This window comes from Vitis vinifera, chromosome 18 (assembly GCF_030704535.1).
Source record: "Vitis vinifera cultivar Pinot Noir 40024 chromosome 18, ASM3070453v1".
Classification (NCBI taxonomy): Eukaryota; Viridiplantae; Streptophyta; class Magnoliopsida; order Vitales; family Vitaceae; genus Vitis; species Vitis vinifera.
This window is the reverse complement of record NC_081822.1, coordinates 9,211,858-9,233,143: the sequence shown is the minus strand read 5'-3', so window position 1 is coordinate 9,233,143 and position 21,286 is coordinate 9,211,858. Positions and strand designations below refer to the sequence as shown.

Sequence of the window (21,286 nt, the reverse complement as noted above, 5' to 3'; positions counted from 1 at the left end):
GTTCTAATATTAATGTATACCTCAAATTTGTCATTTATTAATTGTTTCTGTAAGAAAATAATGTGTATTAATTTGATATTTTTAAATTTTTATTTAATTTGTTAATCAAGTTATGGCATCAAACTTTATTTAATATGACGACCATATGCATCATATAGTGGAAAAAAAAAAAAACAAAGGAATGGAATTGGGATAATTCCTTCTTTTATGATTGTATATAATTGGAAAAATTATCATATTTATTGAAGGGATGGTTTTGAGACCTAAACCATGCATAAAAGCAGGAGTACTTGCATATATTGTACAAGCAATATTACTGAAGAAAAGTAAGGCTGAAAATACAATTTAGGTTGGATTGAGATCGAATTTTGGTCTAAATACAGGCTGGTTGCTGGCTAATGGATCAGCTTTGGAAGCCATGGAAAGTGGAAGAAAGCAAGGTTCTTTGTTACATTCCTTCCAATAATAAATGCCAATTTGTTCAATGATTCAATAATCCATCAGAAGTTCTCATAAGACAAGCAAGAGTATATTGCCCGAGCTATTAGCACTTTCAAAATTATTCATTATCTTTCTATTATTTAATTAAATCATAGGTATATAAAGATATTTACGGAGGTTCATCAGGTGAAGCAAGCACTATATACGATCTTTTGCAACCATATATTGTGACCTCCAATGAAATTCTCTTAATACTAAATCTCACATTTGTTATAATGTCATTAGGGCCAACCAAGTGTTGTTAACTGAACTGTCAAGTTAGAGTCTTTAAGAAAAATATAATGATAGTGGCTTTTTCAAGTGCTTGGTGAATTGCTGTGCTTTAATGTGTTATCAACATGACCCTAATTGTTTGTTAGTGTAGGCTCAGTCACTAATATGGTGATATTCTTAATTGTCAATGTTAGCTTGTCTTATCATGCAATTCCTGGGAGAACATGGATAGACCAAATGAAGGCAATTTCTTTATCATCAGAAGATGTTATTTGCTACTCTTTAGGGGGTTATGGATATATTAGGCGATCAAGTTATTGCAGAGCTTTACAAGGAGCCTTTAAAAAGATAGATATTGACACTTAGGAGTTATGACAATTATAGTATGTGGTGAGAAGGAAAGGAGATTTTTCTTCACCGCAGAAGACATGTAAAAGGTAAGCTTAGCAGAGTATCCATTTAGAAGGAAAGTGTGCCTTAGGAAAAGCCTAATGTCACACGAAAGGGAGGAATTGACCACTCTTTTGAAAAGTTATCTGTGTGTGTTCCTTGGGATGTTAAAGAGGCTAAGGCTATGGCATTCATCATCTCAATGTAGAGAACAAGTCCATCATAGCTTAACAAAAGATAAGAAATTCAGTTGTTTGAAAAAGGGAGATTGTTAAGTAAGAAGTTAAGTTGTTCAAAGTGGGATTCATAAGGGAAGTACAATCTTCAAATTGGTTGTCCAATACAATGGTGGTTTCCACTATATCCCAATCGGGTTTCAAACTCCATTTCATCACGGTAGGTCAAGAATTGGATGCCAGTATGGTCTCCGAAATGGCATATTTTGTTTGGAACTATGCAAACTGCTTGGCTTTGCTAGATTGTGTAGAAAAAATGGAGCATCGAGATGACTTAGCCCGAACATAGGAATGACACCACCATTAGTTAATAAGTTGTTACTCTTCACTTTTCATCTTATAGAACATGTTAGGTAGCTTTGACACTATCTAAATTGAAGAAGAGAGTGGGTGAGTTGAAGGCAAAGCCTAATAGCCGCTTGTGATCTAGTCATGCATAAGCATTTAGACTAGGAGCAACAAGAGGCAAAACTCTTCACGATGCACATAGGGCCTGTACCATAGCTGATTACCCCTATCTAGGAAAAGCAAAGTAAAATAAAGTAAAATACAGAAAGTGAAGGGAGTGGCCCCAGGAGCCACCATCACTATCATCACTAACAATGTTGACAACAACATCAATGATGGCTTGAAAGGCAGTAGCCCAAGGCAGTGCCAATGGTAGCCACCCCTCATAGTGGCCACTGTCATGGGAATGCCACCATGTAGTAGTTCACCAGACTGAAGGAAATCAAAACAAAACAAATGGGTAAAAGGGAGAAAGGAAGACACCTAAATATAAGTCACCAGAAAAGTATTTAGAAACGTTCGTTGAAGGCACCGATAGCATAAAGTGATGGTAGACAGAAGAAATGATAAAGACTTAGAAAGTAGAAGATAGAAAGTGAAAATGAAGAGGAATAGTATGTATTTATAAAGGGCTCAAATGAGGAAGCATGTGGCTCTCGACATTGGCACTTAGCATTGTACTTATCATTACACGACTGCTTTGACAGTGTTATGCCCCTTGCTGCCACATGGCAGCCACTTTGAACTTTTGAAATTTGAGTTTCTTCCAATTAAAGTCCAACTTAAGTGGGATGGAGCTTCCCTCTCAGAGGATGTTGCCTAACCATCCTTGGTATCTTTGCTCTTGAGAAGGGTATTGACTAGGTCTGACCCTTTTGAATGAGCTTCGAGCTCGAAAAACGTGGCCCAAGATCCATGGCCTAGAATGGCCGAATAAAATGTGTTAGGTCTCCTGAACAATTCGAATCCGCGATCGGCCTTGGTAATAACTAGAACCCCAATACCAAGCCTAAAAAATAGTGCTTGATTAGAATCCATTGATTGGACAAACTTGGGCAATTAATGAGAAAGATCCAAGACTATGAGGTTGTCTGACCATGTTGAACTAAATGGACCCACTCCAAAAGCTAGCATAACTAGTGTTGAAAACGTCACAAAATATCATCAATTTTCAGTGAAATATCGCTTGTTGGAAGGTAATGATATGACACGTAGGGCAAACTCTCATTGCTATAATTTTTTTGAAATTTGTCGATGTTCCATTGATTTACTGATGATACTCCAATATTACACTGAAATTTATGATATTTCTTAGATATGTTGCACGAAATCAACATATCACTAATTTTTGGGTGAAATATTGTGTGTTGGAGGGGCTCAATATGATATGTGGGGTGAAATCTCGTTGCTCCAATTTTTTGAAATTTTCATCATTGTTTTGCCAATTTCAATCTATCCAATATATATGCTCTAGTAACAAATGAAACCAATAATTAGAAAATAAGAGAGATAGAGACATTAACACTAGTTTTTTATGTGAAAAATATCCTAAGAGATAAAAAATCATGTATCTACGTATCAACAATAAAAAACTTCCACTATAAAAATCAACTAATATGTATAAAGATTTCCCTAACTTAAATTTACCAATCCTTCATGGACTATTTGACCAACACCTTTTCGCTCAATCACATACTTTCATCTTTGAGAACATATTTGAAGCCTATATCAAGTTTGATCTCAACCTCTTCTTGAAAGAGATGAATGAAATAGAAGAACCAACTAATATTTAAGAAAATCTTATGAAAAGCGATTTGGAAATCAAGGGAGAAAGGAGATTTTATTGATAGCTAAACACTCCTAATTTGGTATAAAAAGAGAGAAAACTCAGTAAGAGTGAGAGATGACTACTAGAGTTTATGGTGTTCCCTACCCTAAATTGAAAACCTTTGGATTTAAAAAGAAAGGAAATCCTCAATGCAACAGTTAGGAAAAGATCCAACGAAATTTGGATTGATCTTACCCAAATATGGATTGATTCTTAAACATAACACATAAACACCTAGTTAAAAAATTGTTGCCTTGCTTCTCAACTCCTTTTAAAAAATAGTTTAAGAAAAATTCAATTTGAAAAACTTGGTTGATTCAATTTCATCCATCTACAAACCTCAAGCACATACCTTGGTCTCTAAGTAGTTTCTACAACTTGATCTTCATTAGGCAAGTAGTTTGAGAAAGGATTTAGAAAGTAGAGTTGTAAGACACCTAGAAATTTTTATTCAGAAATGTCAACCTAACTAAACACTCAGACTTTATATTCTTCAACTCAATCATTAGTTGCTTTCTCTTTTCCTCTTTTTAGCATTATGGGACGACATGATCTTATACTTCACTTAAATGAATGACTCTTTTGTCAGAATTTCCTCCTTCCCTTGTTCATGTAGTTATATTAATTAACCAACATTGCAACTAGGCTTCCTTCATTACCTGACGTCTCAAGAGTTGTGATTAGATTTAATTTGATTTGCTTGTTAAATATTTTATAGCATAATCTTCCCTGCTCCTTTGTAGAGAGCATATTGTTGTTACAAAAAAGAAGTGAAGATAATATATTGTTTAACTAGATGACACATACAAGTAAGCGACCCACCTAGCAGGGGAAAATGCCTGACATGCACCCTATAACTTCTCCTTGCCTTTGGTAACTTCAATATACCCATTTTCCTAAACCCTTGTTGCAGTCCGGAAGATTCAAAGAAGAGAAGAACTATGCCTCCTCTCTTCTTCTGTCTTCTTAAATGTATAGAAATGTCACTTAACCAAAGATTTAGGTTTTGTTGATAGTTGATCACAAGGAATTAGTGAATAACTTAATAACTTATTGGGTAACAGATGCTTGGATGTTACAATATTTGTATACTTAAAAATAAGAAATTGTATGATGCATGATGCATGTAATAACATCGAAATCCTAATAGAAAAATCAATAGGACCGTCCATGTATCTGACCCTAGTGCATGCATCTCCAAAGATTTTGAACCAAGTACATGCAACATTCAGCTCGGACGCAACGGTCCATCATCGTCATCTTGGTCTGGTACCCATTGTTTTTTCTTTTCATTTTCATTATTAAATTTTGGATTATCCTTTTTTAAATTCAAGATTAAAAGCTGGGTTATCTGAATAAACTTTATATTAAAAACTACAGTCACGAGAAAACAAATTATTTAGATGTAACGATAGATAATTTGGAAGGACAACAGCGACACAAACACAAAAATATTATCTTGGTGCCCTAATGGTCCAGATATATATATCTGATTGAGAAATGACTAGGCACTGATGCAGCCTTTTTGGAGCCGACACCGCCCAAGTCAATAAAAAATTACAGCTAGTGAAAATGAATAACATTACAAAGGAATATAACGCATGCAAAGTTAAATATTGCATTATTCTAAACTTGCTGCCACCTTTGTTTGCCAAGTAATACAACGTCGTTTTTAGTGAAACAATAGTACGTACCTCCCCCAATATTAAAAAGGGAACATTTTTGTATGATAATCATTGTATAATTGAGTAATAGAAATGAATAATAAATTAGTAAAATAACTTGAAGAGGATATGTAAACCAAACTTATTTTTAAAATTAATAATTAAATATATGGTAAAAAGTCTCCTTCACCGTCTTTCCTTTCCTTTACAATGTTGTAAAGACTCATGTTCAACTGTATAGATGTTCATTTTGAGTTTAAAGGAGCATTCACAGCTTCAAAACATATTTAAAAGCTAAAAAGGAGGTCATATTTATATAGTATTAGAAACTTTCTCCCTTTAATATAGGATATCACAATCATCTTCTTATACAAACACAACGTCTTCATTATGTCATATGAAATTGCAAGATCAAATTGACAGACACTTCTTATAGGGCCAAACAAACCCCCACATCAGGGTTGAGGATTGGTTTTAATACCATTTGCAATGACCCACATTTTACCATTGTTGTGCTAGCAAAAGTTTTAATGCAAACAATCTTAGTTCAAGAATACAAAGATAAAATAATTAAAACAATGATACATGAGGTTTTAACATGGTTCGACTAATCATGTTTATATCCATGAATAAAAGAAAAATTTTCATAGAAAAAATTACAAAGGACATAATTAGATGCAATTATTAGGTTCCCGAAACATTCCATGTTTCACAACTTTTTATATCAACACCCTGAACCACAAGCCCACGAGTCTCTCGCTTCATTGAATGTCTCTTAGTCTTCCTCACATCTTTATAAATCTCGTATCATTTTTCAGAGTCCATCTCCATTTCATAACATTTTCTCCTCATGAATATTTATAAATATATTTCCAATAAGTTTCCTTATTTTATAGAAAAAATAGTGCAATTGTATATCAACTTAAGAAATATTTTATACAATATTCTTTGTAAAAAAAGAATATTAATTAGGAATTTAAGACACTTTCTAATAATTATATATATATATATATATATATATATATATTGTTTGCTTTAAGTCTAATAAAACCTTTATGACTTTAAAACGCGTTTATAAGATTAAAATAAATTTATACTTATATAGTGTTAGAAACCTTCATCCCATCCGATGTAATGTGAGATATCACATATGTACTCTTTTCTAATTTCACTTTCATTTTAATTTTTTTTAGATGTTACACCTTATTTAGTAGGTAAAAATGTAAGTGTGATCAATCATAACACATCATCATGTATCTCTTTCTCTCACGCGTGTGTGTATATATAAATATATAATCAACATGATGCCGTGTATGCAATGATTAAAAGTTTGATTTGTCCTGGTGCTCCGTACCATATGTTTCATGTTAATATATAATGAACAAATGAACAACATATATAACCAATGATGATCGAGCATGGTGCCATGTTGTCATGTAACGGCATGACGTCCAATACTGCTAGTTATACTAATCATATATATAAGAGATGAATGTGATTTCACTATCATAGAAGATCAAAATAATCATTGTTGTAAGCACAAGCATAGATATATATATGCATGTTCATTAGTTTACCTTTCTTTAGTTGTTAACCATGTAAAAGGTTCTCTGTGTTTAAAATACTCGAAATGCCACGCATGAAGAGTGCACAGACTATGAAATTTATAATATGTATATATACAGAGCACATGGAAAACGTGGTATTATACCAGCGTTGGAAGCAGGCATATCGATCTCCACATCCAAGGCGCACGCAGCACATTTGATGAACAGTTAAGATATGATAAAGGCCATTCTGTGTACATATAAAAATTAAAGGAATAGTAGGAATTAATTTGATTTCAAGCAAGAGTTAACTTTTGTTCGTCAATTATAAGTAGCAATGTCTGATACGGTTGGATTAACTAGCATATCATGGCATATGACACCAAAGATAATTTAAAATAATGAGTTTTTCCTCACCATCTAACGATTAACTTAATTCACCGACTGCCTGCCACGTCTTTTCCTTGGTACTTTGGGACAATTCCATAATTAATTCCCTGAGGAAAAATGGTGAAATAGAACCGGAATTTCTTCTCATGAGTAATGGCATATGGATAAGAGGATCCCTTTATTTTGCATGTCACATCATGTTCTCAAATGCGACCCGCTGGTTATGAACAAAGAGATTTGTTCATATATGAGAGATTAGGATAATGCTTAACTATTAATTACTCACAGTTGAGCATCCCTGCATCCATGCTTATTTTTTGACCAACATCACTATTAATAAAATGGTTAATTAGAAAAAGATTACTAATTGCCTGCAAATTATCTAACAGTAGATCAATTGATCTCACAATCATGTTACGCTTTTGAAATAAGCCTTTGTACAAAAAGAGCTTCATCCTTTAATGCAAAGCAATAATCAGTAAATTTACAGGAAAAAAATTATCATGATGCTCTTCCATGATAGATACATGGATAAGGAAGAAAGCGCTTTATATGGTATGCAAGCTTTTCCATGACCCTAGAAGAAGCAGCAAGCTTAGACCTTTTTTTTTTTTTCAGATAAATCCTAACAATTAGGACAAGTCATCGGTCTCATACATCACAATTCAAACAAGCAAATGAAGATGATAATTCCTTGATGCTAAAACCACGCCCCATTTTGGGTGTGCAGAAACATTCTCCAATTAAGGTGACTGATAAACAATATCCTATTATTGGAGTACGTTGACCACATACTAAAAGGATATCTGGGAATGGGGCTTTGTGTTTGAAGCAGACCTGATGAACATATTACATTACCTACAAGTCAATCGTGAGTTCTCACGCAAGGAAATTCTGTATCTTCAAAAAATGTAGGAATTATAGTTTGCAGTCTCAGAAATATAACTTGGACCATGGACAACGTCAAAGATGGCCATGCACTCCTATGGCCATCTCATGTTCCCCAAATTTTCTTGATGTTCAAATCCTTATCAGTAACTACGTTCTCTATATTTGCCTATAAATAGAGATTATGAACAATGCAATCCAACACAAGAGCGAAGACAACTTGAGTTTAATTTCTTTTCTCATCCCTTTCTTATTCAAGGCCACCCTTCTTGGTTCTTTTTCTTCACATCTTTTTCTTATTCAAGGCTTTCTAATTTCTTGTTGCCAGTTACTCAGGGCACACAATCTTACATTCATCACTCTTAAGATGGAGAAATCACTCTTACCTCAAGTCCAGCCCCCAACTTATGGTAACCTGGTAACCATTCTTAGTATTGATGGAGGTGGTATCAGGGGCATCATCCCTGCAACTATCCTTGCTTGCCTGGAATCACACCTTCAGGTATAAGTTATTTAAGATTATGTGGATGATCATTTGTATATATTTCATCTCTATCAAAGTAGGGCTCTTATAGTGACTTTTCTTTAAAAAATATGAAAAATTACCCCTACACAACTTTAAACAACAATGAATATTTACAATTCAAATACTAATTATTCAATCCCACTCACCTACTTACCCACCTTACTTCTATATTTTTAAATTTGTTGTATTGCGCATAGCATATGCAATCCTCATATAGAAAATTATGAAGAATGCGACCTCCCAACAATCTCGATTTGTATATGTTACTGCTCAACACAAGATAATGGATTGAGGTAACACTAACCACAAACAATACAATGTTGAATCAGGAGCTGGATGGTGATGATGCAAGGATTGCAGACTACTTCGACGTGATTGCTGGAACAAGCACAGGTGGTCTTGTGGCTGCTATGCTAACTGCTCCGGATGATCAGAAGCGTCCTCTATTTGCAGCCAAAGACATCAGGCCTTTTTATCTGGAGCATGGCCCTAAAATCTTTCCACAGATAAGGTAACATTTGATACTTTCTGCCCTTGCTTCTTCTTTAGAAGGTTGATTCATAGAGTATGTGAAAACCTAGGATTACGTCTTGTTGAATTTTCATACGGTAACTAACAAAAGCATTTTATTTTAATGGCAGGGGTATTTTTGGCTGGATCATGAGCATACTGAGATCAATAGTTGGGCCCAAGTACGATGGGAAGTACCTCAAAAGCCTCATAAAGGAGAAACTAGGAGGGACCTGGTTGCATGAGACCTTGACCAGTGTGGTTATTCCAACTTTTGATATCAAGAGTTTGCAGCCAACCATTTTCTCCACCTATGAGGTTGCTCTTGCTCTTTCTCTTTGGCTTTACCCTTTCGGCCCTCGGTTTAATCGGGTTTGGGTGGTGGCAGCCCAATTGATGGGCAAGGGTTGCTCATCTAGATTGATTTTAACGGCTATGGTATTTAGAATTAATTAATTAAATATGCATGTAACAAAAGCTTAACCTCATATATGCAGGTGAAGAGATCCCCAAGTTTGGATGCTCCACTGGCTGACATATGCATTGGCAGCTCTGCAGCACCAACATACTTTCCTGCCTATTACTTTAAAAACCAAGATAAAGAAGGAAAAACACAGGAATTCGATCTTATTGATGGTGGTGTTGCCGCAAATAATCCGGTACTTTGATTATCCCTTAAAGTAATCATATATAACAAAGAGTCATTATTGAAATATTAACCTGACTTGTGTCTTTTTTCTTCTTTTGGCACCATGGTCCAGGCTTTAGTTGCCATAACCCAAGTAACAAAACAGGTTTTCGACAGAAACCCAGATTTCTTCCCAATTAAGTACATGGACTTTGGCCGCTTTCTAGTGATCTCAATAGGCACTGGCTCTCCAAAGTCGGAACAGAAATACAATGCCAAAATGGCAGCCAAATGGGGCGTTTTGGGTTGGCTACTTCATGGTGGTTCCACTCCTTTGGTGGATGTGTTTATGCAAGCAAGTGCAGATATGGTTGATTTCCATATTTCCATGGTTTTCCAAGCCCTTCATTCTGAAGATAACTACCTCCGAATCCAAGTATGCTCCTATACATGCTCATGTTAATTTCCATTTGGCTTTTGGCTTAAAGCTTCCTGTGCACTGAATATTTTTGCTTGAACTATTTCAAATTAGGATGACACACTACGTGGAAAAGATGCTTCAGTTGATGTCACAACCGAGGAAAACTTGGACAACCTTGTGAAAATCGGAGAAAGGCTGCTGAAGAAACCAGTTTCAAGGGTGAACTTGGAGACAGGTCTCTCTGAGCCAGTTGAAAATGGTGGCACTAATGAAGAGGCTCTTAAAAGGTATGGAATGAAATTAAATTGATCAAGGTATTAGACATTTTTATAATTTTGTTATAACAGCACAGTTGATTATGTGCTCCTTGCAGGTTTGCAAAGCTACTCTCTGATGAGAAGAGACTCCGAGAGACAAGATCACCAAATCCCATGAAAAACTTGAAGTAGTGCGATATATATTGTTCTGGTATATATCAGTAGGCCTTGTCTCTATGTGTCCAATATGGCCAAAGCATGGGTTGCATATATAGTAATAATTATACTTCAAAATATTGTAATTTGATTGATTCTTCTATTTTCTCTCCCAAAAGGTTGTACTAAGATGTATACCTTAAATTTGTCATTTATTAATTGTTTCTGTAAGAAAATAATGTTTATTTTATATTTTAAGATTTTCATCGTATTAATCAAGTTATGACATAGACAACCATATGCAACATATAGGGGAAAAGAAAAAAAGAAAGGAATGGGATCAGGATAATTACTTCTTTGACCGTTGTATATATCTGGAAAAAAATTATCATATTTATTGGAAGGACGATTCTGAGACCTGAACCATGCATAAAAGCAGGAATACTTATGCATGTTAGTATGGATTTAACCAGATTGTCAAAATAAATTGTTGTTTTTGATTGAGACTCTCCTACTCTCCCTGATTATCAGTGAGTGCATCTACATATATAGCTTTTCTCAATTACTATTATCCACAGAAAAAATAAAAAAATAAAAAAATAAAAATGCAGAACTGTACAAGCAATATTACTGGAGGAAAGTAAGGCTGAAAACACTATCTAGTTTGGATTGGGATTGAATTTCAATCTCAATATGGGCTGGTGTCATGGGCACAAACTTTCGTCACAAGTTTTTCACGTCCCTACAGCTCTTAGAACCTGTAAAGCCAACTTACTAAAAATCGACATGAGTTTGCAATCAGGAAAACCCACAAAGACACACAAGGTTATAGGGTTCAATCCCCCCACCCTGAATTTTATTTTTGATTTAAATAACAATACAAAACATAACTCAGCAAGAATTCATAATCTCTTTGGTGAGTTCATGCTCTCTCATGCTATTTCATTCATGATCCTTCTCATGATTTCCTGAAAGGCATTTCAACCCTCTTTTTATAGATGTGGCACCAACCACTCCTATTTTGATTAGGAACCAATAATCCTAGTTCTACCCAAACTCTTATTCACACGCTTGGACACCAACCACTCCTATTTATACTAAGGACAAAAAATCATAGTCCTACTCAAACTACAATTATAATAAAAATAAAAACTCCTATTCAAACTCAAGTCACACTTTGAATCCAACTTTGAGATTTCAAATATCTTCATCCCATTCCTCATCCATTTGAAATTCCTCATGTTGCTACTACTTGCCCTAGTCCACATACCAATCATTCAAGTCCTTGGTTTGTGGTGCAACACATTTCTTGGGCTTGCTCTAATGCCAAGATGTCTCTCTTGTGTTTTGCCTCAACTTTGCCCACTCTTGTGCCTTTAGTCAATCTACTCATGTGCTTGATTCGTCCACTTGTTATTACATCTCTAGGCAGCCTGCTGCATGCATCTGTATGCAACTCATGTGTGTGCCAAGCCCTCTCTTGGTTGACATTCCTCGCAACATGCCTTACCAACTAGTTGTAGCATCTCTAGGCAACCTGCTGCATGTTCTCTATGCAGCCCATGTGCATGCCAAGCCCTCTCTTGGCATGAACACTTTGCAACATGCCTCACTAGCTTGTTGTAGTGTCTCTAGACAACTTGTTGCTCATTCTCTATGTAGCTTGTGTGCGTGCCAAATCCTCTCTTGGTATGTACACCTCGCAACATGCCCCTATCAGCCTGCTGTGTGCATCTATAGGCCCTTGGTGCTCCTTGAGGTGCCAACCAGCCATGTTTGTGTGTTCCCCTTACATCTATACCAAGGCAATCTGCTCATGCATCTGTCTTGTTGCTATTGCGGCTCCTTACCTTGCCCAAACCCTCTTCTTGATACAGCAATGAGTCATGACATTGTGCTCATGACTCCTCATCTCCTCGCACAAGGCATTGCTCCCTTGTGCCAAGCATCACACACATCATGCTTGAGTTGGATTTGTTGCTATTGCATTGCTATGGCTTGTCCAAGTTCATCTTGGTGTTGCAATGGGCTATGACATTGGTGCCCATGGCTCACCAAGTCTCCTCCTTGCACAAAGCATTGCACCCCTGTGCCACCTTTCCTTTGTTATAGGCCACTTATGGGGCCAAGGTGCTGCCCATGAGGCCTTGGTGCCGCATGCTCTAAGTCAAGGGGCTAACAGCTGGCTGCTATGCACACAAACTCAACCTAAGCATCTTTTGTTGGCTAACGGAGCTTTGCAAGCCATGGAAAGTAGAATAAAGCTAAGTTCTTTATTACATACCTTCCAATAATAAATGCCAATTTCCCCAATTATTCAATAATTCATGAGAAGTTTCCACAAGACAAACAAGAGTATATTTCTGTCTAAGCTATCATAATTAGCACTTTGAAATATAGTCATTATCTTCATTTTTATTTATTAAATCGGAGATATATGGAGATATTTATGGAGCTAGGTTCATCTGGTGCAGCAACCACCGTGGACCATCTTTTGCAAACACATATTATGGCCTCCACTGAAATTTGAACATCGTCATCATTATTCTTCATATATCCGCCCACCTGTAGAAGAACGTGAATTTTTTTATCAACTATATAAGGCAATTATCCTGCATGTTGTCATTGTTGTACTTCTACTTCATGAGGCTCGTGATGAAGCAAATTAACTAATATCTTTCTCACTTGCCCTTCGTTTCACCTAATTTTTCTACCTGCAAGTCTCTACTCTCACCTACAATTCTTAGGGAGTTTCCAGTATCATGTTTGATAAAGGAGCGCCCCTATTGGAAGATGAGTCTTCCATTATCCTTTGGATATTGATGTCAAAATACTAAAAAAAAAACCCCACAGAAACTGAGAACTCTCCTCAGCTTATTATCCTCTGCATCCATCTATATACAGACGTATATCCTATACCCGGAGTCTAACTGATTCCTAAATTGTATATGATAACATTAACAATTGAATATGCAAATGATGACTATTCAATCCGCATCCATAACCTCCGAGAGTAGCAAAGGAACATATGATCTGTTCCACAACATTAATTGCTGAAGAGGGAATGTGGAATTAAGGACAGTATATAAGTACCATACAGACTCATGGATCATCCAGGGCTGCAGACATTACCTATCTATCTACATTTCTCTTTCTGTCTCTCTCTCTTCCTTGTTTATACCTTCACTCCATTCCCTCATGGAAGAAAAAAAATCAATCCACAAACCCTCGACTTATGGAAAGTTAATCACCATTCTCAGCATTGATGGAGGTGGAATACGAGGAATTATTCCAGGGACTATCCTCAGCTTCCCAGAGGCGGAGCTTCAGGTTGTCAATAGAAGGAAAAATGGCGTGCATGTTATGAAATCACAAAAAGCGAGCCAAGCTAATTTGAGATTATATATATACAGTAGAGTAATGTCATAAAGAGTGTTAATTATCATGTATTACCAAAATAATATTATTTTATGGTTTGAAATTAAGGTGCATGTGGTGAAACCTTGTTGTGGCATTACCCAGTACACGGTACTTGTAGCATACAAAATTTTATTATGACCTAATTTTGGTAATTAATTATTACAAGTATTATTATTAATGTTATAATAGTTAGTAGTACAGTAGTAATGGTTTTTTCATTTCTTTTCCTTTTCTCTAGAAACTGGATGGTGAGGATGCAAGAATAGCAGACTATTTCGATGTGATCGCAGGGACAAGCACAGGTAGTCTCATCACTGCCATGCTTACTGCACCAAACATAAATAACCGCCCTTTGTTTGCAGCCATAGATATCCAGCACTTTTACCTTGAGCACTGCCCTAAAATATTCCCTCAGAACAGGTATACAATAATTTTAATAACACTCATAATCAGTATTAGTGACAGAATGTTTTATATATACAGACATATGTGTAGTTACTAACAGAACTACCTATTTTTCTTGAGAATCAGTTGTCCATTTGCTAACATTGCGGCAGTGATCAGAGCGCTACTAGGACCAAGATACAATGGCAAATATCTTCATAGCCTAGTGAGGGAAAAATTAGGAAACATCCGATTACACCAAACCTTGACTAAGGTTGTAATCCCAACATTTGACATCAAACTACTGCAGCCAACCATCTTCTCTAGCTTTAAGGTTCAGTTATATATATGTATAAATCTTTGGAATTGACTATTTCACCATTTTTCTGCAGAGTCCATGTGAGAGGGGTTCATTCTTGACGTAGGCAGAAAAGGAATTTACTTACTATTTATACTCATGGTGATCTAGGTGAAACACGACCCAACCATAGATGCCTCACTCTCGGATATATGCATGGGAACTTCAGCTGCTCCAACTTATCTCCCAGCCCATCTTTTTGAAACCAAAGATTATGCCACTGAAAGGGCTAGAACATTCAATCTTATCTATGGTGGTGTAGCTGCTAACAATCCGGTATTGTATATCCAACACCGAACAACAAATTAGTTATGGGTTGTTTTAAAAAATTCTGACCTACTTTTGATTCGCTTCAGGCTTTAATTGCTATGGGTGAAGTAACTAAAGAGCTTCGTTAGGAAAGTCCTGATTTCTTTTCTATAAAGCCAACAGATTATGGTAGATTTCTTTTAATATCCTTAGGAACAGGCTCGGGCAACATTGAAGAGAGGTACAGTGCAAATGATGCAGCTAAGTGGGGTATATGGGAATGGTTGACAGAGGGCAAATCCGCTCCATTAGTGGGATGTGTTTAATCAAGCAAGTGGACATGTAACTGATTTCACATTTCTGTGGTTTTTCGAGCCATAGAAAGTGAAAAACATTACCTTCGAATCCAGGTACATCTCTTCCCTTTCTGGGAGGCTACTAATGAAACAAAAGCAGTTAAAACTTCTCATTCATTTATCATATCTTCAGTGAATCTAAAGGCCTGAAACACCTTCAAATAATATATATTGCAGGATGATACATTGAACCATGTATTATCTTCCGTTGATTATGCTACTAAGGATAATTTGTATAATCTGGTGAAAGTATCTGAAGGATTGTTGAAGAAACCAGTTTCAAGGGTGAACTTGGAAACTGGGAATTTGGAGCCTTCAAGTAAAGAGACAAATGAAGACGCTCTCATAAGGTATCAAATTAGTCTTGGCTTCTGTACTACTCATTGTATAAAATTTTGTCCGCTAATTATTGAATCAGTCTAGAGTAGTAATTCATTCCATATGAGAATGCATGCAATAGTTAACAACTATATGTAGGATTAATACATAAGCCCCTCTACATATGCTAACTGTTCTTTTATCATTAATTGATAATGATCTAATTGCTCTAAATTTCACAGGTTTGCAAATATACTGTCAAAAGAGAAGCGCCTTCGTGATGCCAAACCATGGATGGATGTGCAACAGATTAACCGCAAATAATCTTAATCTGAAGTTTATCACTTCCAGTTCAAGTTGATTATTAAATAAATCCCATGTAGTGTGAAAATATTGCAACTTGATGTATTTCCTTGTTTGAAAGACATCAATATTTAAGCGATGTTGCTGATGAAGGAAATATCACTTGCAACATGATGATAGAAAGAAAGCAGCAACGTGTTGAATTTCAAGGGTGGTAGGAAATCCTTATTTAACCGTTCTGTATGTTAGAAAGTGTAATATCTACAACACTGTAAACATCTTTAAATAATAAAATCAGTCAGCGTGTACAGCAGTTCACCCTTCCAGAAACTCTTTTGGTTCTTCATCTTCCAGTTTGTATCTTGTTCCAGAAATTCTTTTTGTTCTTCAGTTGCATTCCTTAATAATTGAAGTAGTTAACTGAATATCTCCCTCAGAAAAGTATGGGGCTGGAAAATAAGGCCGAGAACCTTGTTTTCTTTCACCAATGATCACCAAGCTGGGTCCATGCATGAGCAACTTCACAAGCCTATATAAAACTTCAAAAATTGATACTGAACAAGATTTTGAATACGCCTCAGGTCGGATTTTCCACCTTTGGGTTCTATCCATACCCGAAAAAGCATGCTGATCACCAAGCATGCACTATTAGGTAAACTACAGTAAAAGTTCAATAAATTAATAACCTTATTTAAATAATAAAATCTTCTCAGACTAGTGTACTAACTTAGTAACTCAAAATCAGCCTATTCTCCCTTCTCCGTGTTGAAAGGTGTATGGAGGCGTAGCAGAATGGCATTCCTTAGTTGAATTGAATTCTCCAGTACTATTTTGTTCTTGCTGCACACGGTTGCCTTGCGATCAGCGTTGACCATAATTAGCATCATGGTCATCGGCACTATTTGTTGTTGGCACATGAAAATTCCTTTACCAACAAATCACCACACAAATTGCCTCCTTCGCACCTTGAGAAGGCACTTGCAAAATAATAATAATAATAATAATGTATGTTTAGAATGTCAATTACCCATTCTTGAAAGCAACATCCAGGTATGTACCCCTTATTGACTCTGGTAGCTAGACACTTCACCTACAGTTTTTTATTAACAAAGTATAGCCTTTATTTCTTAGGGTTTTTTATTGGTTAGGATAATCCATCTTTTGTTCACCTTCATTCCTTCACCTAACTATTCTTACCTACAACTCTTTTAGAGTCCTCTTACCCAAAGTTCCCACACCGTCTTTTGGTCCATCTTCTTGCCAAGGCAAATGGCAGGATACTGTTAAATTTTGGATCATACGTTATTGTTCTCCTTGATGGTCATAGCCAACTGAGACCATATCCAAGAATCCAAATTCAAAGCCAACACACGTCATTGAAACAGAACCAGCAGAAAGAACTCCATAACTTTATATATGCCCATGACTAGTCCTATCATATACACATACAACTTCTGTATTTGCCTAACAATACTTCAATGCCCATATATACTTCATCAAAGAGTACAGGGAGTCCCGTAACTTCCTTTTTTAGTCACTCAAAACTTCAAAGAGCTATACACAAAACCTCATGTCATAATATCACCGCTCTCTGCATTGATGGGGTTGGAATAAGAGGGATCATTCCAGGAATCATACTCAGCCTTTCCGGTCTGAGCTTCAAGTAAGATATGTTTGTTGTGTGTATTTGACATACAAGCCCCTCTAGCTGAAGGGATAATTAATTCCCTATTTTTTCATGCCAAAAACAAAATGACCCTTATTGTGGCATTAAATACTTTAAAAAATGCTAGGCCTCTGCCAAATCAATCAAAAGGAATTTAGATGATGCTATTTGTGACTTCCAGCTGCACAAAGTACTTCTGCTTTACCGATCAATTTACTTTTAGAATAGTGCTTTTCATGTTAATTTCAAATATTAACTCTCAATGGTTTAATTCAAAAATTATAATAATGAATGATATGATCAAGGTCACATTATTAGTCTTGACAGCTAGCCGTTTCTGCATGCTACAAAGGTCATCAAAGCTACATCGGGACCAAAATATGATGGGAAATATCTACACAGCCTTGTTAAAGAAACTAGCTAGCTTGGAAACAGGCAACTAGCTACACCAAGCACCGGTTAATGTTGTAATTCCAACTTTTGACATCAAGCAACTCCAGCCAACAATCTTTTCCAGATATCAAATTCATCTTCATGTCCCTTTGGATATTTAATTTTGAGCACCTCTTTTTGGGAGTTAAATTAGAATAGATGCTACTGTTACAACTTAAAAACACTGTGAAAGTTAAGTGATTAATATACATTTTAATGGCAGAACCAATTATTAATTTTAATAACTTGGATACCATTATTTGCTTAATCTTTAGTATGACAGTTTAGGTGAAAGGCAAGCCCAGCTTAGGTGTTTTCCTGTCAAATATAAAAACATTGTAACCTCAGCAGCACCAACTTAACTTCCAGCACCATTATTACAAAACCATGGACTCTACAGAAGTAAGAGAATTCAACCTCATTGATGGCATTGTGGCTGTAAATAATCAGGTATAAATATTATAATCTCAGCTTTCTAACTACTGTAAAAAGCCAGTTTAGATTACTTTGTCTTATGGTACTCGAGCCACTTGGCACTTATTAGTGATCCTCCTTCTACAACAATATTTGCACTTATTATTTATCACTTCAGGCTTTAAGTACTATGAGTGAAGAGGCAAAGGAGATCCTCGACTGTGAGTGTCCTGGTTTCTTTGTCATAAAAGCCAATGGACTGTGGTTGCTTTCTATTTTTATCCCTAGGAACAAGCTCATAAAAAATCTAAGAAAAATATTATGGGGATGAAACAGCAAAATAGGGTTTAGTGCTTCCAACCCATTTATAGATGTGTTTATTCCATATTTCTGTGGTCTTTCAGGCTTCTCAAAATAATTACCTTCAGATTCAGGTTCATGCATGTTTGTACTCATGCTTGAATACACAAAAGCATTGATACAAAGTCCAAGTTTAATTAGTTTCAGCATTGTTCTTGTAAAAGATAAAATAGGTTTCCTCTCATGTCAGATACAAGCACATACCTTTGAAAAAAAAAAAGTTTCAGATGATGCATTAACTGGAATACTATTGTAGTTGATATTGCCACCAAGGGAAAGTTCGAAAATCTTGTTAAAGTTGCTGAAGGATTGTTTACCTTCAATTCTAATCAGAAGATCAACGAAGAGGTTCACATAAGATTCGTAGAAAAGGATTTTCTACAGTTCTTAATTTGAAAATTTCTTAATTAATAATCAGGAGTTTCCTCTCTTGCAGGTTTGTGAAGCTAGTACTCTCCCTAGAAACCAACTTATTGAATCCGCAAAATGAAAAAAGTCATACATTTGATGCAGCAAATCAAACAAATTAGATGTGATGCTTAACCAATCTTGTTGATTCCACAGAATGAAAAAAGTCATACATTTGACACAGCAAATCAAGCAAATTAGATGTGATGCTTAACCAATCTTGTTGAATCCACAGAATGAAAAAAGTCATATACATTTGACACAGCAAATCAAACAAATTAGATGTGATGCTTAACCATAATGTTAATACAAAAGCCCAAAACCAGTTTACAGTAGCGAAATATTTATGAATGTTTGGTTTACCATCCATTTAATCAAGCAGCGTATTTTGGGAAAATAAACAAAAACTGAAAGAGCTCCACAGAAAAATCCTCTTTCTATATAAAACAAGGAAATTACAGAAGAGACCAAAAGTATTATGAATTCCCATCTTGCGAAGTAAGTATGAAAATTGTGCTGGGAAGAGAGGCTTAGTTAATAAATTTGATACTTGATGCTGAGTTACATGAGGAGTCTTCAAGCAACCATTTTGAATCTTTTCTCTTACTAGATGACAATCAATCTCTATGTGTTTTGTTCACTAAAGAAAAACAGGATTAGCTGCAATGTATAGAACGGCCTAGTTATCATAGAACAATAATACTGAACCTGGATGAGCAATGTGCAAATCCTTTAAGACAGAAAATAGCCATTATACGGGAGTTTTTGTGCCTGTAATAATAACCATGGTGCTTGTAGCACTTGTCAATCTTATGGCCATGTAAACCACAATGAGAACAAAGGGGTCTATCTCGCCTGGGTTTAGGGGTAAAAGTGGTTGTTGAAGAACTTGCAAAAAAGGAATTCGAATCCCCAAACACCATTGGATCTAAAGAAGAAACCATTATTCATAGCTGGTTGCTGTTCTTCTTGGACTACCAATGTAAAAACATTGGTAATAGTAGGTAGCGGATTGATCCATCATTAAGATCTAGGTATGGGGTCGAGCATAGGACATATGAAGACCTATTAAGAATTGCATTGCATACTCTTGACTTGATAATCCATCCAAGGTCTCAAGCCTCCACAATGACAAATAGGAACAAGCTGGAAATCTTTAAGCTCATCCCAAAGAATCTTAAGTTGAGTATAATAGGTGTTAACATCCAGAGAACCTTGATGCAAACCAATTAGAAATTTCTTAATTTGAAAAATTCGAGGATCATTGCTCTGACAGAAACAATCAAGAAGATCGCTCCAAATTTCAAAAGCTGTATTGATGTATTAAAGACTATCAACAACATCCCTAGCTATAGCATTAAGGAACTAGGAAATTACTATGCTATTATAGTGAATCCAAGTTCCAGAAAGAAGATCGTTGCCTGCATAAGGAGGAGTGCTATCATTGACGAACCCAACTTTGTTCTTGATTAATTTGTGGTTCATTCATCTTTAGCCATGCATCCAACACATCAAACACAACATCTCTAGAAACAACCAATTTTCTTTTGAGGGCATTGAAAAGTTAGTATGAACTTGTCTTCCTTCTTATCAAAATTAATTTTCTCTTTGCTGGGAAGGAACGAGAGCATTACCAACACAACCAGATACTTTTAGAAAATTCATCTAAGGCTTTTTCCTCCATGCCAAGCCTCATAGGGAGTTTTGTTCTAAACTGCTTTTATAGGAGGGAGATTTAAAATAGTCACTGCACATTTTGATAGATTCTGCCTAGAAACTGTTTGGAAGTCTTTTTTTTTTTTCTAAAATGCATCCCACCATTTCAGCAATGGTTCCATTCTTTCTTTCTCTCATGCTATTTTGCTGAGGAGTATGTTGAATAGTGAATTGGGGGTTCATCCATCAGAATATGTTGATCAAATGACGTTGTCATCATATCATTCAAGTGGCAAGTTGTGGTCCCTAGGGGCAATTCGTTTGGACGTTCCTGAGGGAGCCATAGTGCTAAAGACGGGTCGAGCCATCCTTCTCGTGACTTCAACCTAGGACAACCTCATTTTTTGTCGGTTGCCCGAGTTTGAATATAATGGGGGTTGGGGCCCCCGCCGAGAGGTGCTGTCTACCTCGTCGACTCTTTCAGTGACCAACATTCTTGGAATCCTGGTGTCAGATGGG

General features: G+C 36.0%; 1 protein-coding gene and 1 pseudogene across 1 annotated transcript; both read left to right on the top strand.

Moving 5' to 3' along the window:
* The first annotated feature begins 8,312 nt into the window (after positions 1-8,312).
* LOC100255738 (patatin-like protein 2) lies at positions 8,313-10,479 on the top strand. Its single transcript, XM_002282404.1, has 7 exons — positions 8,313-8,447; positions 8,801-8,982; positions 9,113-9,299; positions 9,479-9,640; positions 9,743-10,045; positions 10,142-10,317; positions 10,404-10,479. The coding sequence occupies exons 1-7, from the start codon at positions 8,313-8,315 to the stop codon at positions 10,477-10,479; spliced, it is 1,221 nt and encodes a 406-aa protein (XP_002282440.1).
* Positions 10,480-13,641: 3,162 nt separating this feature from the next.
* LOC100250556 (patatin-like protein 2) lies at positions 13,642-15,852 on the top strand (annotated as a pseudogene).
* The last annotated feature ends 5,434 nt before the right edge of the window (positions 15,853-21,286 follow it).